This window comes from Primulina eburnea, chromosome 9 (genome assembly GCF_022965805.1).
Source record: "Primulina eburnea isolate SZY01 chromosome 9, ASM2296580v1, whole genome shotgun sequence".
Taxonomy (NCBI): Eukaryota; Viridiplantae; Streptophyta; class Magnoliopsida; order Lamiales; family Gesneriaceae; genus Primulina; species Primulina eburnea.
This window is the reverse complement of record NC_133109.1, coordinates 2598716-2616651: the sequence shown is the minus strand read 5'-3', so window position 1 is coordinate 2616651 and position 17936 is coordinate 2598716. Positions and strand designations below refer to the sequence as shown.

Below are 17936 nucleotides of genomic sequence, written 5' to 3'. Positions count from 1 at the left end.
GAATAATAATGATGCCAATGTTGCGTAATGAAGAGTAAACCCTACATGAGTTTTTTATAGCAGCGGCTAGAGTTCTGCAACATCTCGATCCGTGAGTATCTTATAGCAGGGGCTAGAGTTCTGCAACATCTCGATCTTTTTGTGCGGCACGTTTATATCTGTCCTTCCTAAAACCACACAGAACGACGGTTAGTTTTACCATGTTTCGAACTAATTATGATAAGTGAGTTTTTTGTATGTATGAAATTTGACACACTTGTTCTTACTAAGTGAACTTTTGCTTTAAAATTCGTATTTATTATTTAGATCGATCGATCATGATATGGTTTTTCACACTTTAAATCTTATAATTTTGAGCTGTAAATTTGAAATATAATTTTTGGAATCACTATTCGAATATCAAACCATTGAATTGCTTAATATTGAACCGCAGGTTAGTTGTGATAGTCTTGAAAAGTTCGATTGTTAAGTTATGGATTGTTTATTGAAAACATGCTAATGATATTTTTTTAGCAACGTTACAACTTGATTAGATGGTAAATGAAACTTTCTGAACTATGTCCCTTATATGGTGGAAAAAAGTAACTTCACTTTTTATAGAAGTTGAATATATGAGACTGATCAGTGATATCATGGAGTGCGAAATGAGTTTCAGCGCTGCTGGTAATTTGAAATTTATTTCTTGATATGAGATCCAAACTAGCTTGTTATATTTGTCACTAATTGAAATATTTGTTCTCTGCACCTTATGATTCAGCATTTTGAATATATATTTAAAGATTATATGTATATATGTTTCTGTGTTCAATCTGCTCTTACTTGCTGAATATTTGTCCAAAAACTCACGTTTTACAATCCCTCCCAAATTTAAGCGAAGAACAATTGGAGGATGAAGAACAAGATTACACTACAACAAAATATGGATTTAACAACAGTCAAAAGACAACGGATTTTGTTAAAACTGTTGTCTTTTTTCTTTTAACAACGGTTTTAACGAAAACCGTTGTCTTTGTGATTTTTTTCCTTGTCAAAGACAACAGTTTTTTGAAAACTGTTGTCTTTTATGGGTCAACAACAACGGTTTTAGCGAACCGTTGTCTATGAGCGTGTTTTTTGGTTGCTACGACAACGATTTTTAAAACTGTTGTCTTTCTGCTGGTCTTTTATTTAGCTAAGACAACGGTTTTAATAAAAATCGTTGTCTTATATGGGTTACGACAACGGTTTTTATACCGTTGTCTATGAGAGTGTTTTTTAGTAGCTACAACAACGGTTATTAATACCGTTGTCTATGAGCGCGTTTTTATGTAGCGAAGATAAAGGTTTTAAAACCGTTGTCTTTCACTAATGTGAAAGACAACGGTTTTTTTAGTAGCTACGACAACGGTTTATATAACCGTTGTCTATGTAACCTTTTTAGAGCTTAAGACAACAGTTTTTAAAAAAACCGTTGTCGTATCACTAAACAAAAATAGTTTTCAAATCAACACTCTAAATCATTTGACAACAGTGTTTAAAAAAGTGTTGTTAAAAAAACCAATATCCCAACACTTATCCCCACACACTTTCACGTTCACACACACACTTAGAAATCGCGACACACACACACCCCAAATCCTCTCCCGTCGCCCTCCTCTTTCCCAGCCGAATCAAAGCCGCCACCCGTCCGTTCGCCGTCGCCGAGGACCGGCGAAGGTAGCCCAGGTCCGGTCGACCTGATTGCAACGGTAATCGGGAGTTTTGAGCAAGGCAAGGTCGTGAATCTTAGTCCTTTTCTGCGCGCGAGTTGTCATCCCTTTGGGTAAGAATTTCACTCGATTATTGTCCAATTTTTGTAGGAATTCCGATTAAAAACATAGATGCAAGATTTCAGATCATATTTTATTGCATTTTCTTTCACGTTGAATGACTTAAGTTGTCCTCCTAACCCAAAAACATTTGTGGGTTATTTTATTCGGGTTTCTTGTGATTGATTCAAAAGTTATATCCAAAAAGGAAGAAAAGGCGGGCCGTTTTTTTTTTTGGATTCAAGGATTTTCTGCTCGTTATTCGGATGTTTCTGGAGCTTTTTCATAAGTTATTATGAACTCTATCAGTTCTGTAATTACCTCTCTCTCTGTGTTATATGTGTGTGTGTGTGTGTATCAGTTGTCTGCTAAATTTTGTTGGACGAGTGATTTTATGATGAATGCAGCCAAGGCTTGCAGTGTATAAAGAAACTTGCTTTAGAACATGAAGAAACTTATCTCCAAATTCCTATCGTTAAACGGCACATAAAAAGCCATATTGAACCAACCCACTTTTTCCCTTCTATTTCTGTCTATTTTCTTTTTATTTATTGCTTCTTTTTCCTCCTAGTTTATCTGTTTTTATACCATGAAAATGGGTGTACGAGAGGTAGTTATTCAAAGAAGAATACGTTTGCAGTCGGTCTTTGCAGTTTGATTGGTCTTCTTTGGCCAATTAATTCAATTATCTTTACCAGACTTCTAGTAAGATAATTTGATTGTGATCTCCTCTTGACTTTTAATGTATTTTAGCAAATTGTTTAGTCAACAATTAATACTTTTATATATATATATATATAAATATATATATATATATATATATATATATATATATATATATATATATCTTTGCAAATAATTCAACGAGATGTAATATCAAATTGAACCATCTTACTGCATTTGATCTTGTGTCCACCAAATTAAGTAAATTTCAATTTTCTGAGCTTTTTAGCTTACAGTTCTCTGTCAATTTTTATTTTTTGGGTTTCGGGTACGTTTGGGTATTTGAAAAAAAACTGGTGAAGATTGCTTTGGGTAGCCTTGGTGATCCTTTCAGTGTTGGGTCAATTAAATCTTATTCTGAGTTTATAGCCACACTTGTTTTTGTTTTTGCTGGTGTTGGCTCTGCCATAGCTTATAGTAAGCAATATTTCTACATCTTTATCTACATTATGGTGTTTATTGTGTCACTTTTGCTGGAGTTTATACACGATTTCACGACATTTTTTATATCTATATTTTTGTGCCAGTCTCTTGATGTTCAATTCCTGCTCATAATAGTACCGAGTTTCATATGAATAGCTGTGTGGTTGAATTTTTTTATTTTCTACAGCTATTATTGCGTTGATTACATGCTAATTTATTGTCTGTTGTCTGAGACTCGTTGATAGATTTTCCTCTATGTTATTTATTTGGTGCTTTTGAACTAATCAAGAATACTCGGAGAGTTGTTTTAGTTACTATTTTTATTCGTGATTATGTTTGAATGGGTAAAGTGCATCTATTGCTCACAAATTATCAGAGTGTAATTTTCAGGGCATGGAAGTATAAGATCAAGGACCGGAAGCTATAAGATATCTGATTGTGGTGATAACAACGGAGACTTAAGTCCATGTTCAAGCAGGTTACAAAATCGCAACATTTTCTTTTCTGTAACCGTGCCTTGGATCTCGGAGGTCGAAAATGGACCGGATGATGCAAACGGGAATGGCAATGACCATGACAGTCTATTTGGATTCCCATTTGGTTCTTGGAGCGATTCTTTGAATTTCGCAGAAAATGATACTCACAAGTTATTTGGTAACAATCTGGTAATAAATATATATTGAATGTGTTTTAATTGCTAACATATATACTTCATAAACTTGCTGGTATGTTTCAAATCCAACATGTGCTTTATGTTTATGTTTATGTTTATGTTTGGAACAGAACGGGGAGCTTGAGAATAGATCCAATATTTTGTCACGCCACTTAAGTATACAAAAGACTTCATCTGAAATGGAAAAGCTGTTGCAGCTTCAAGAGTTAATGAGATTGGTGTCTTATTGATCCTCATGAGCGACCGATCTTGAGTAGTCTATTTTTTCATTGATGTTTGTGGATAACATTATTCAAACGAACTACCGTTGAGATTTCAATTGTACCATACAGATGGAGGGGATGAATTCTTTGGTTTCCCAAGTTGCTGATATGGCAGCACAAGAAAGAGCAAGCTTGATGAATTTGAATCACTAATGAGCATTACAGCTGCATTTCAGATGAGATTATAGAACTTTTCTTCTCAAATAATATTTATCTACTTTACCACAGAACTATAATGTATATTTTTAGAATTCAATCATTCATAAATAGATACTCAAGTTTTGCTAAAGAGACATCATTATCACGTATTTCTACTGTTCTATTTGTTGTTTCGCATTACATTTCTTGTGCAATGACTAGCACATATTTGGTGTATGAAATTGCTGAAGATTAGCTTGAATGTACATGAGCAGGTGCTAGAATACAGCCTCAGAACCCATATATATCAGTCGAGACAAGCTTTAGGAAATGGCGAATCAGCAATATTCGGATTTTACATCTCTATACAATGTGTTGGAATTTCTGTTATGATTTTTATTGTATTTTGTTAATCAAGCATACTTACCAGTTGTAAGATGTTTAAATGTTGATTGATATTTAAAATAGTTGTTGTTTATATTTGTTGGTTATAATAATAATTGTTTTTTTAGATTATTTTTTATATGTTTATATATTTTATATTCAAAATATATTTTTAAATATTAATAGGTAAAAAACAAAAAAAAAAATTCTAAAATTTAAAAAAGACATCGTTTTTAATATGTTGCAAAAGTGTTGTCTTAGATTAAAAAGACAACGGATTTTATCCGTTGCCTAAATGTAAAAAAAGCGTTGTCGTTAGCAGTGTTGTTAAAAGTTCGTTCAAAGACAACAGATAAAAACTGTTGTCTTTTCTGTCAAAGACAACGGTTTTGCAACAAATAAAAACCGTTGTCTTTGATAGAAAAGACAACGGTTTTTATCCGTTGTCTTTGAGCGGACTTTTAACAACAGTGCTTATGACAACACTTTTTTCAACACATAGACAACGGATAAAATCTGTTGTCTTTTGGCGTTTTTGTTATAGTGTTAGTTTTGACTTGATGATCGAGCTCCATTTTGTGAAGAAAAATAAAAAGAAATTTTATTTTGTTTATTGTTCTACACTTCCGCATTTTGTTTTTAATTACTTTGTAAATGTTAGTATTTATTTTGTGAAATACACTGGATATTTGACTTCTATGAGGTTTATTGTTTTAAGATTATATGATTTTAAAACAACACCGGATATCTCCCGACCTCTGACCTCGGTCTTGAACGTGACATCAAACATCATTAAATATTTTTTTTTTGTAATCATATATGTTCTGTTTTGTTTTCCATAATAGTCCATATTCTAATAAAATAATTCATATGAATCTTTGCATGCATTAAATATTAAATGTGTTTATTAATGTAATATTTACTAGTAAAAAATTGAGCGAAAAAAGAAGATAAAAAGCTTTGATAATAAAATCTTTTTAAGCCGTCGGTGAATATTAATCTTTTCTAAGTACCCATTGATATTGACGAGTTGACGATGACGTCATCTTTCGTGGAAGTGACGTATCTAGAGTATATTCATGAGGGAGGTTTTACCGAAAAATTTAGGCTATGCTTGTTTCTATCTTTTGAAATTTTTATAAAAATGTTAAAATTTGAAAATATTGTTATTTTATGGTATTTTAATTTCTTATTAATAAATTTATTTTACATATACTAAAAAAATCATTATTTTCAAGTTGATTTTGTACTCATTCTAAAAAGTATTCTATTATTGTATTATAATCAAAATAATTTGGTAGTTTATTATTTTTTTTAGCGATTTTGATCTTTTGTTATTAAATTTCTCTTTTAGTATTACATATTTTAATATTTGAAATTTAGTCACTTTTATAGAGAAGTTTTTCAACGCCGTGTTGACGTCACATTAGCGACGTCAAGAAAAAAACTAATTTTTGTTTTAAAAACAAATATAGTAGACTAAAACTAAAATATATTAACATAAAAAACCAAATTATCAAAACCCGAATATACGCGACTAAAATTCATATTTCCTTAATATTTATTGTAACAAGAAATATTTTAAATTATATTTGAAAAATAATGAGATATCATATTTTCTCAATATTTAACATAACAAGAAATATTTTGAATTATAATTTTAAAATGTGAGATGCTGCTGTCACAAAATTAATTTGCAGAATATCGCATACATTGTACATGACCATCATCCAACATTGTCGAAATTTTAGGATGCATGACAAAATGATAATTCCATTCAATCACATGAAATTAAAACCATTGTAATATTAATTAATAATAAATTAAACTAGTCATAATATCTTGATTTAAATTCATTCCTTCTTCCCAGTTAATTAAAGAACAAAATACAACATAACATGAGCAAGTTACATCAATGACAGTCAGTCTTTTTGTGAATTTTAGAGAATGACTATTTACGATGTTACAACGATATTTATAAAATTTAATATTGGTGACAGATTGGTCGGACTCGAACTCAAAAGCCTCCGCCAAGATCCGGCGGAGGAGCCCAGTAATCGACTCTGTTAATGTCGTTACCCACATGTTGAGTGTAAGATATTGGAACCAAACAAAGCCCTCTACTTCTCAAGTCCTTGACTACTCTCCGGACACCATTGGAGTCCTGCTTTTTTCATTAATGATTTAAAAGAATAAGATTAGTTTAAATGGAAGCATTAATTCATACAGGGACGGAAATTTATTTAATTTTTGAATATTTTCATACTGAATAATAATTACACCAAACCCCAAAACAAAGTTTAATTAATTAATTAATTATTATATTGTTTTATATTATATTCCCCGAAGAAGTAAAGTACGATATAGTATTAATATTAAAAAATATTGTTTATGAGATATGGCTAATTAATTCCACTAAAAATATTGTTTAGTTGTAACTACTATATATTGCTTATGAGATATGGCTAATTTGTAGATAATGGGTTGTATGAAAATGTTTTGATATTATATTTTTCTTATACTATTTTGCTATTTAAAAAACAAATAACAATAATTATGATTCCATAAATTAATTAAAGGAAAACAATATATAGAAGCATACCTTGCCATGTTCTTCGTGGGAAAAAATATTCCTTTCTTGAACCTGGCAATATATTTAATTTTTTGGCTATAAAAATAGATAATTCGAAGACATTCACATTTCCCAATATATAATATATTCATTAATGTATGTTAAAATTTTGGTCTCACATTGGAAAATGCGAAGCTAAAATTGCGCGTGGCTACTACTTACAGAATGTTGCGCAGTATCTGCAGAGGAATAGCGCATGTATGGGCCGCTCAGTGCCTTCATTTAATTGTTTTAATAAAAAAAAATTAGAACAAAAGGGTTTTTTTAAAAATAAAATAAAATAAATACAATTAGTGCGTATTTTACTACATATTATGGAGCATATAATTAGTTATAATTGAACATTTAGGAATAAAATTCAACTACTTTTTATTTAAGAAAAATAATTATCTCTATTCATTTCAGACGGAGTATCTACTTTCCTTCCACTCTTTAGGCATAGTTTGGTACATGGGATAAGAGAGGGATTAATAAATAATCATCCTTATCTCATGTTTGGTACATTTTTAAAAAGCTCATGATAATATCATGGGCTCTTGATAAATAATTTTTTAGAAGGATAAAATATCCCTTCTATTAGGTGTGATAATTTTAATTTAAGGATAAAAACACTACAAATGACTTAATTACCCTCAATTTATAAATGATTTTTATAAATCTATGCTAGTAGGTAGAAATTAAAATCAAATAAATATATTTATTTATTTTTATATATTATATAATATGATAATTATATAAATGAATTCGAGATAATTATATAAATATTTTTTTATAAATATCAATAAAATTATTAGTATCACCCGATTAACATTAAAAATTGATATTTGACTCGACTCACAAAATCAAGGGTTCGATTATCATATTATATAATATATAAAATTAGGTAAAAATAAATAAATCATGCAAGCGTTATCGGCGCATGAACAGATAAAAAATATGAACTCAAGCAACAACTTTGAAATTATAAAATTTATTATGATAAGGTTAATTTTGTCATTATAATCTAATATATAAATTTAATCACTCTTATTAAAAGCATACCAAACATTAAATATAATATCCTACATCTTATTTATCATTAACTTATCCTTATATTAGATATCACATCTTTATCCTATCATGTATACCTACTAATTTGAATTTTCGTAAAATAAAATGGGAAAGGAAAATCAAGTTCAAAGGAAAAAAATATGTTTTATAATATGAAATAAATTATATTATATATCATGAACTTCAACGATGTTATGAAGACAAGTTTTATAGCAATGTATTTTGAAATGAGAGAGCGAAAAAAAAGGAAATAAAATTAGTTTTAAATATTTATATTTCGAGTTAATTAATAACATGAAGGTGGTATTTAATCATGTTTAGAAGAATAAATAAGGAATAAAGAAAATGACCTGAATTTGAGCTTGAAGGAATCTAATATGGCGAATGGCTTCTGTCAAGACAGAAGCAGTATCAGTCTGCAAAAGAGAAACATCCCATTGCACCTTCAAAGCTATAATTTATCAAACTCGGGTGCTATTATATACATGTGGATGCCAATTCACTTCTGGAAAAATTAAATATGTTTATCTTTTAATTTTGTAATTTTAATTGACATACATGTGGATGCCAATTCACTTCTGGAAAAATTAAATATGTTTATCTTTTAATTTTGTAATTTTAATTGACATACATGTGGATGCCAATTCACTTCTGGAAAAATTAAATATGTTTATCTTTTAATTTTGTAATTTTAATTGACCATGTTATTAAATATAACGTATTCCAAGTCACAATATAACTATCGAGGAAAATGACTGAAACTGTCAAAAAATTGAAAATTACAATACTAAAAACTAAATTTGGACTATTTGTAAGAAACAAACATATGGAACGATCGAGCATTTTTTTCATGCATTGTAATGAAATTTCGAATTGAAAAAGGGATAGTTTTTCTTAAATTTTTTCATTCTTACAAATTATAATAAATCATATCCTATCAAAAATTTTGATGTTCATAAGTAGACCAATAGTTAGAGTTCATAGGTTCAAATACCTTTCCGAAGGGGGAAACAATCTGGTGAAGAGCTGTGATTCTATCACTTAACTTCTCTTTTCTCACCTGCACAATATATTAAAAAAAACATCATGAAAAAATCATAAGACAAAATTATTTGAAATGTAATATATTTTTTCGACGATTATTAAATGTGAATATTTCAGTGGGAAAAAAATATTTGTGACAAAATTGGTATAAAATATTTCTGGGAATTTTGGTGATGATTGAATATTCTTAATTTGTGATCACAAGCTAGGGTTATATATTCTTTTATTTTCTAAATTAGTAATTAATACATTGCATATATGTTTATTATATTATCACTAGAAATATTATGAAATGAAACTATATTTTATAGTTATTTGATTTAATTTGTTAAAGTGAGATTCCTGACCTTCAAAGCTGGTTGAGGTGAAGAGTAGTGCTGAACCCTAGCCTTCTTTGGTACCCCACCATTCCCAATGCTGTTGCACTTTTAATCCAAGGAAACAATTATTAATCAAGAAAATAAATCTGATCCCAAATTTTAGAATTTGATAAATAAATTTTCTAATCATATTTTTTTAATGTTTTGGAGCGCAATTTTAACAAAGAATTCAGGTTATGATATGATTGCATGCCAAGAAAACCAATAAAGTAACAATAATGAATCTTTGAACATCAATAATTAAAGTGATCTCATCATAGAAAATGATTAATTCCTCATTCTCCTTTATTTTATTTTATTTTAAAAAAAATTCATGAATTTGAAATCCATTCCATTCCATTATGATATCTCGAAAAGCATCACTTACCTCAGACGAATGCTCCTGATTATGCAGATGGTTCTTCTGTTCGACGACGCCAGTCACCGTGGCCTTTTCGACCGAGAAATTCAGCAAGCTGTGGCTCAAATTTGTGGTACAACAAGTGGGAGAAGAGACTGGCATGAGTTGATGCGGCCAACTAGAATTAATATTATTGGAGGGCTGAGATGATCTGTTGGCTTGAAATTGATGGTGATGATCATAATCTAAGTCGTAATCTTGCTTGATATCGACCTCAGAATCCCTAGTGAAACTTGGGTTCAGATTCAAAACTTGCAGGTCTTGATACGAATTCTCTTGCAGCTTCCTCTGTTGCTGAACAAGACCGCCACCAAACTTGTTCTCTTCTTCATTAACAGCCAACCCGCCTCTGATAATATATATTTACGTGTAAAATCGAAGATTTTAGCGAAAAGAATGGCGTAAATGGTCTGAGTTAATTATATATGTACTGTCAGCATGTATGTATATTGTATGTATTTGTCTGGATACATAAGATACATGGAAGGAAAATTAAGAAGGCTGCTAAGATTCACATAAAAGGCTATGATTGAAGAGATAAATTAATGAAGCAGAACAAGCAGTTGAATATATAAATGAAAAAAGTGTCCACAGAAGCTAAGAATTGAAGATATAGATAGGTGTGATTATTAAACAACAGAATACCAATTTCATAAATATATTTTATATTAAAACAATCTTACAAATTGGAATAAAGGGTTTGTGACAGAATCATTATCTGTGTGTGTGTGTGAAAAGACAAAGAACAAAGAAGAAGAAATTTACAGAAGAAGTTGGCTCCATGACGAACCGCGAGCAGGGAAATCTTGGTGATGTTGAGTATCAGATTCAGAAGGGTTTGGAGAAAGTGAAGGATTCGAACCAAATACAAATTGAGAAGAAAATTGTGGATGCATGCTATTCATGCTCCACCAATTAGGGTTTCCAGCCATCATTTGTCACACTAAAACCCCAAAAAAAAAATTAATAAAATTTAAATGGAGATGAGTTCTGCAACAAAAACCACTCTCAACCCTTCACTTAATATAACAAGAAAACAAAGCTTTTTTCCAATGGATCTCTCTCTTTTGTGGCAAGGTTTTCTCCCAAATTCATTTCTTGGTTTTTTCAGAACATTCTTTTGTTTGTGAACCTAAATTAAACGAGCCTTTCTTGAAGCTTTCAGAACTTTGTTTGCTTTCCAGGAAGAGGCTAAAGAAACCCCCTCCTGTCTTTGTCAAGTAAGAGTATTTTATACTTGTGGGGCTGAGTAATTAGCCTTTGGTTTGTTTCCCTACCTCCTCCATCTTTCCTTTTTCTTTTTAATTAACTAGTTCATATCCAGATAAATAAAATAAATAATAATAAAGAAAATTTGTATTTTCGGTCTTTTGTAATTTTCCTATCATCTATATATATCGTCGAGTTTCAGTCTTAGTCTTATATCTTTTGATTTTTAGTGTATTTTCTGACATGACGCTAATCTGACATTGATGTATACGATATCTTATAAATTAGTTTGTGTATTAATTGGTACATAATGCAATACCAAATGATCATAAGTAATTATTTCCATAAGTCAGTATCGATCATTTAATATTTAGTACATAATAGGTAATATAATGCTTTAAACTTTATTACAAAAGTGGGACAAAAAAGCTGATGAGTAACGTTTTCAGGCCAAAAGAAACCAATCCTTAGTCCGTATGGACATTATTTCCTTAAATTGGGGGTGGATTATGCGAGCCTAGGTTACAATTTAATTGGGGTAGGAATGTTTTTAGGGTCGTAATTAAATTCTTATTATTTTATTATTTTTTTAAAAAAATTGTGGATGATATATACTAATTTTATTAAAATTGGGGATGGAGCCAGAAACTCAATTTAAAAGAAACGAAAATGAAATCTTTTAGTTAAAAAAAAATATAAATATAAATTAGTAATTGATATGGATGCATAAAATGGTAATTATTATTATATTTGAATATAACTTTAGCAAGAAGATTATTATAATTAAAAACAATTATCTTAATTTAGTACAACCAAAAAAATAATGGTTTCTAGATAAATTATCTAAAACTATATATGGGCAGCGTCAAAATTATAATTTAAAATTGTTAATGCTTAATTTGTAAAATGTTTCTTAGCAATCAAGCCTATGAAAATTGAAAGAAAAATTATTATTATTATTACTACTGCTGCTACTACTACTATTATTATTTTAAAATTTAATCAATAATATATAAATTTATTAATATATCCAAAAAAATTATATATATATATATATATATATATATATATATATATATATATATCAATTAATACGTATATTAACTATCTACCAGTTAACTTAATTATTTTACGTATATTAATAATTATTCCAAACATGGGTTAGTTTATCCCAGATAGTATTTATCAACCAAACACATTAAGATTAAGTAAAAAACAGTAGGTCTTTTAAGATATGGTCTCACATATTTTTTTTTCTATGAAGTGGTTCATGATTATTATGAAATATAATACTTTGGACATAATATTTTTTATGAACTGGATCGGGTCATAGATATGTCTAAAAAAAAACGACTTGTGAGACGATCTCATCAGTATTTTTTATGGAAAAAATAGACATTGCGGTTAAAAGATTTTTTTTTTGAGGTTAAAATATATTTCTTAAAAAAAACATATAAAGTCTAATCTAAGGGTGATGTAAAGAATTAAGTTAAATCTCAACCATTGACCATTGCAATCTCATCTTTCTTTTTCAATATTTCCTTTTGTATGTACTTTCAGCTCTGTTGAGGATCGAAGTTGAGTTTAGAGGGGGGTGAATAAACTCTACTCGTTTTTCTTTCTTTTCTGATGAGGTACTAAAATCCCGTTAGGGATAATAGTTTATCTTGTGCGAATACTTTCACCTGATTACAATAAAACGTGCGGAAACAATCTGATGAAGTAGTTGAAAGACAATAAAACATTAGGCATCAGTTGTTTATGGAAGTTCGAAGATAAACTCTTCTACGTCTCCCCTTCTCCTGTTTCCAGAAGGTATAACTAAAAGACTTTGGATATTACAGTACAACTCTTGTACACACCCACTTCAGAAGGACTTATACCTCGGCCTACTGAAACTCTTAGTTTCTCAACTCACAGAAATGCTAAACACAAAGTTCTGAAAAGACTCTTTTCTGATTACAAACTCTTCTAGATAAAGTGTAAGTGATGTAAAGATTGTGAAGAGTGTAAGAATCAGTAGCACAAGATGATCTTCAAAAGATCAGATATTAGCTATGAAGCGTGTGCTACTTTTCTTTGTGTTGAACTTTTTGTACTCAAGGAATTTCGAGATTTGTCTGATGGGAGATAATAGCTTTTTGTTCCTTGAAAGATGATATTATGCGAAGTGTCGTGTCGTATAAGGCTTTGATCCATGTATATATAATCGACTGAGTTCAACGTTCACAATCAGATGATGTCTCCAGATAACTGATACAATCAGCTTTATTACCGAAAGAGTTCCTGCAGAAAAGCTATAAAACAATCAGTCTTGTTTCATACTTAATTGGGTAAAATGCATTAAATGACTCCGTATAGTATTTAATGCTGAAATTAATACTAGTACTAGGAACCCTTTAACGGTAACAATAAAGGTAGCAACGTTAGGAAACGTCCTCTACTGGTTTTGTATCCTCTACTGATTTTGTATTACTATTCTTTCTACTGGTTTAGTTTTATGAGACCAGTAGCTTCTGATAAGTTAGTCTACTGTTCTGGTCTGCTGGTTTTAGTTAATCATCGCCACAATAAAATTCATGTCTAACAATTTCCCCCTTTGTGGTGATGCCAAAACCTAAACAGTAGAAAGTTGATACATAAAGCAGATAATCATTTAAACAAAAAGAGTAATGTCAATAAAGTATCAAAGAAAATGATTAATCAGTTTCAATATCCCTGAAGATGACTTATTCATTCTGAGGTTCTTGAAGTCTTCTGGTTGATGGTTCAGCTTCATCTTCAGGTTGTCTGGCTCCTGCTGGATCTCTTCTATCTTCCCCCTTTTTGGCATCAGCCGCAACTACATGGGCGAAGAGGTCATTCAGTCTTCCGGATATGTTTTGAATGCCATCGGTTAGCATCTCCAGGTACGGAGTTTGAGAAGAGATGCGATTATCCAATGAAGTGAGAGATTGATTTTGAGAGTCAATCTTGGCATCCATAAGTTCCACGGAAGTAGAAAGTGATCGGAAGAGATCATCATGCTCAGTGATTCGGTTAAGTATATCAGTTTGAGTGAGCATGATGGTACCGTGAGTTCTTGATATAGCCTGTCTGAAAACGACGGTTTCAGCATATATCTTGTCCATGGTTTCCGCCGTGTTAAAGATGTGTTTGCCCATTCGTTCTATGAAAGATTGAGCACCACTGAATTCCGAAATGTTTTCGCAGGACATACGTTTCACTAAATAATATATTGTTGTTGAGTTCCCGTTGTAGAGACTCAATCTGAAATTCCAGGTTAAATGCATCTGATTCCGGAGAGGGAGTTCGCGCAAGCATGCGTTGCTTAATCTCAGAAAGACGAGAGTTCGTCTCAGTCAGAACAGGATGAGAGATAGTCAACGCAGTAGAAACAAGGATAGCAGCCATCAAGGCAGTAGAAGGACCAGGGTCTGCTGTGCGTTCTTTTGGAAGTGTAGAAATAGTAGGTTCAGCAGCAACCAGTGGAAGAACAATTTCTTCAGCGGGAACGGCCAAGTCAGAGGCCAAAATATCTTCCGTTGGTTCAATAACAGCCTGTGAGACTGATGGTTCTTCAGTAGAAGGTGCAGAAGGCTGATCCAGAAGAATGTGCATTGCTGCTTGATGAGCAGCAGAAAAAATCTCTAAATTTGGCAATAAAGAGGAGGCATCTGGTTCTGCTATGTGTTGAACTGGGGTCGGAGAAGCAGATGGTGACAATGAAGTAGCCGGTGCGACTTCCAGAGGAGTAGAAATTGTAGGAACAATCGACTCAACGACCTCTACGACCGAAGCCAGTTCATGTACAGATAGTAACGATGAGGACTGAATGGGCCTTGTCGGAGATGCAGGAGTACTGAGAGCAGAAGCCTTTGGGGAGGCTGTGGTCCTTTCCTCAACTGTCTGATTCTGATGAAAGTCTGGAACAAGGCCAATGTGATAAACAGTATCTGTTTGAACTTGTCAGATAGAATCACAATAACATTTTGATCCTGAACAGCAGTAGGAACACTAGGATCAAAATTCGATTCAAGAACTTTCAGAACTGATTCTAGCTTCTGACATTTCAGCTGCTCGAGGATGAAACTCCTTCTGCGCAAGGCCTCGATAACAATTTCCGTTTTTGCAAGCTGAAAAATTTTCTTCTCTGCAATCATCATTTTGGCATAGTTCCCTTTCGTCTTAAAGTAAGCAAAAGAATGAAAAAGACGAACTGAGTGCCACTCATCAAAAAAATTCATATCATCATTTTCAGAGGTTTCAATTTCTGCTAGATGAATATCAATGCCGGTGGTTACAGTTGTTTTGTGCCCAAAAATTGGTGGTTCTTCGACCATTTCCCTTTGCCTTTGTCAGATGAAGAAATAGGCACGATAGGTCGGAAAGCAGAGGACCCACTAGTTGATTCTCGAATCACTATTCCAGATGATGGCTTGAAAACAGAAGCAGTAGACGGTGCTGGAATAGATGCAGTAGCTTGTGCAGTCGCAGAAGTAATGGGTCGAACAGAAGGAACCACTTCTGGAAATACCTGTCTGATAGGTATTTTCTCAATCTCAGACAGTGCTGCTGTCTTCTTGATTTTAAGAATGGTGCGAGGTTTCTTCTTGGCTGGGGTTGGCACTGGTGGTTGAACAGCAGCAGCAGACTCTTCTGATGTTGTTTTGTCTGAGTCAGTCGAAATGATCACTCTTTTCCTCTTAATTGTCTTTTGAGGTTTTGGGACCTCAGAAGCAGTTTCTCCAATTTCCTTTTTCAAGGCAACAAACTCCGCCACGGTTGGCTTAGGCCTTAAACCAAGTACGTTCGCAGCATCAATCATGGTTACTGAAACAGCATCCTGATCACTGGTTGAGGCGAAACCAGCATCCTTGAGCATTGCGCTGATTTGAACAGCGAATCCAGAACTTTTCCTGACAACCATATCCTTCATAATTCTAAAGAGAAAATGACTCCAGTCCACTTTGGTTCCCTTAGTGATGGCAATCATCACTTGAACCTTCTCCTTCGTCAACTTGTCGAAGGTGCCAGCTTTGATCAAAATAGCTTTGGCCACAATATCGGCCAGAATTTGATATTTCATTTTGTGTAATTTCTTGTGACAAGAGGGAGACACTTCTTCTCCAGAGGCTGAGAACGAGCTAAGCGCAACAGACATATCTGTTTTGGAAATATCAGATAGTTCAGAAATACCTGAGAGTGGAAGAAGGAAGGTCGCTCCTAGAAATGCGGCATCAATAGAGATAGATGCATCTCCTTGAGAGTGAACAATCTTTCCTTCATGTACTGACGCTTTAGCGTAAAAATCCAGGAGAGCATTTTTGTAAATTACGGCGGGTGCTTCCAGGAATTTTCTAATCCCGATTTCTCAATGTCTTGAAACATTTTAACGAGATTATCATCCTTGATGTTGAGAACAGAGGCAAAATTGACTTGATAAGCGTTAAGAGTGTATGCTCCAGCCATTTCTGTATAAGGATAGAAGCAGATATAATTTGCAGTAGTTAGTGATGATAGAGAGAAATCAGTAGCTGAATAATCGATAGTTATGAAACAGTGAAGGTGAAAAGGTGAAGTTGAGAAAAATATACAGCCATCAAATAAACATAAAGACACGTGTCAGTATGTTTTGGTTGAGTGTTTGAAAAGTTTTGCAGAAACTGTCAGATATACGAATGATTTTGAAAATTTGAAAAAGGCGGGCTGTCCAGACAGTTACTAAAGAAATCAGAAGAGGATTTGTCGTTTTATGATAACGTCTGCTGGAAGTTTCATGGTGCTGAAATATTTGAACACTTTGACAAAAACCAGCAGACTTGTATTTTTATCGAAAAGACAAACATTCTATCTGTTTTCTGAAAAAGTGTCAAACTTTTAGTCTGACTAAAATATTGTTCCCCCTCGGTAAATGCAACTAATAAGTGGTCATAATTGCGACAAGTGACTCTGTAAGTATTGCCTTCTCTTTTTCTGGTTAACACAGTAGTTTCAGCAGGATCTCTAACTATACATGAATGCTTCTGAAAAGCTACAGAATAACCATTATCACATAGTTGACTAATTCTGATTAGATTGTAACAAAGATTGTCAACTAATAACACATCATTGATAGTTATGTTACCATGGATAATCTTACCCTTACCCATGGTTTTACCTTTTGAGTTGTCTCCAAAAGTTATCTTTGGTCCAGTACAACTCACTATCTCAGAAAGTAGGTTTTTCTGTCCAGTCATGTGTCTGGAGCATCCACTGTCCAGATACCATGTAGAGTTACTGACTTCTGCTTTCTTCTGCCGTTCCTGCATACACAAATTTTAGTATCTGGTACCCAAATCTATTTGGGTCCAAGCCTTATCAGTCCTTTGGGGACCCACATTTGTACAATTCTTGGTGACCTTGTACTTTGGGTGTTCAAAGATGTGTGTGCAGTAGAAGGTCTGTTATTTCTAACAGTATGCATATTAAAATGTTGTTCCTCTCTTTTGTTTCTGTTTTCCAGTCTGTATCTCTTCTGAACAGGTTTAGAGTTGTAGTACTGGTGGTTTTTAACCTTCATAGGATGTTGTCCTCCAGAGTTGAATTCTTTTCTGAATCTAGAACTCTGGTCAACTTTTTCCTTAGGTTTAACGTAACCCAGACCATATTGCATTTTTCTGTTCATCTGATTTACATTCCTTACAACTGAAGCAGTAGGTACCTCTGGTTCCTGTACCACACTGGATTTCACAAAGTGAATGTATTTCCCTTTGCACATATCTAGTGTTGGCTTAGTATTAGTTTCAGAAGTGGCTTCATTATTATAAAAACCGAGATCACTTCTATCT

The 17936-nt window shown here is 32.4% G+C and overlaps 1 protein-coding gene and 1 long non-coding RNA gene across 7 annotated transcripts; one reads left to right on the top strand and one right to left on the bottom strand.

The window, feature by feature from the left end:
* Positions 1–1526: 1526 nt before the first annotated feature.
* On the top strand, positions 1527–4931 carry LOC140841110 (uncharacterized). Of its 2 annotated transcripts, none has more exons than XR_012120101.1 (3): positions 1527–1801; positions 3310–3598; positions 3717–4931. It is a non-coding gene; the product is annotated as an uncharacterized lncRNA (long non-coding RNA). The 2 variants fall into 2 exon arrangements; XR_012120100.1 differs by having other exon boundaries at positions 1531–1801; positions 3324–3598.
* Positions 4932–6177: 1246 nt separating this feature from the next.
* LOC140842160 (transcription factor bHLH113-like) lies at positions 6178–11121 on the bottom strand. 5 transcript variants are annotated; one of them, XM_073209970.1, is made up of 8 exons: positions 10663–11121; positions 9865–10246; positions 9465–9542; positions 9068–9133; positions 8424–8489; positions 7186–7239; positions 6994–7035; positions 6178–6555 (listed from the first exon to the last, which is right to left on the bottom strand). In XM_073209970.1, the coding sequence occupies exons 1-8, from the start codon at positions 10830–10832 to the stop codon at positions 6409–6411; spliced, it is 1005 nt and encodes a 334-aa protein (XP_073066071.1). In that variant the 5' UTR covers positions 10833–11121; the 3' UTR covers positions 6178–6408. The 5 variants fall into 5 exon arrangements, with proteins under 5 accessions (XP_073066071.1, XP_073066072.1, XP_073066073.1 ...); XM_073209971.1 differs by lacking the exon at positions 6994–7035; XM_073209972.1 differs by lacking the exon at positions 7186–7239 and having other exon boundaries at positions 6178–6558.
* Positions 11122–17936: the final 6815 nt, after the last annotated feature.

Excerpts from the sequence above, each read along its gene's own strand:
- LOC140842160 (XM_073209970.1), bottom strand. The coding sequence starts at position 10,832 with ATGATGGCTGGAAACCCTAATTGGTGGAGCATGAATAGCATGCATCCA. Across the intron at positions 9,543-9,864 it reads ATCAGGAGCATTCGTCTGAG|TGCAACAGCATTGGGAATGG; the intron begins GTAAGTGATGCT and ends TTGGATTAAAAG. Across the intron at positions 8,490-9,067 it reads TTGTTTCCCCCTTCGGAAAG|ACTGATACTGCTTCTGTCTT; the intron begins GTATTTGAACCT and ends TCTCTTTTGCAG.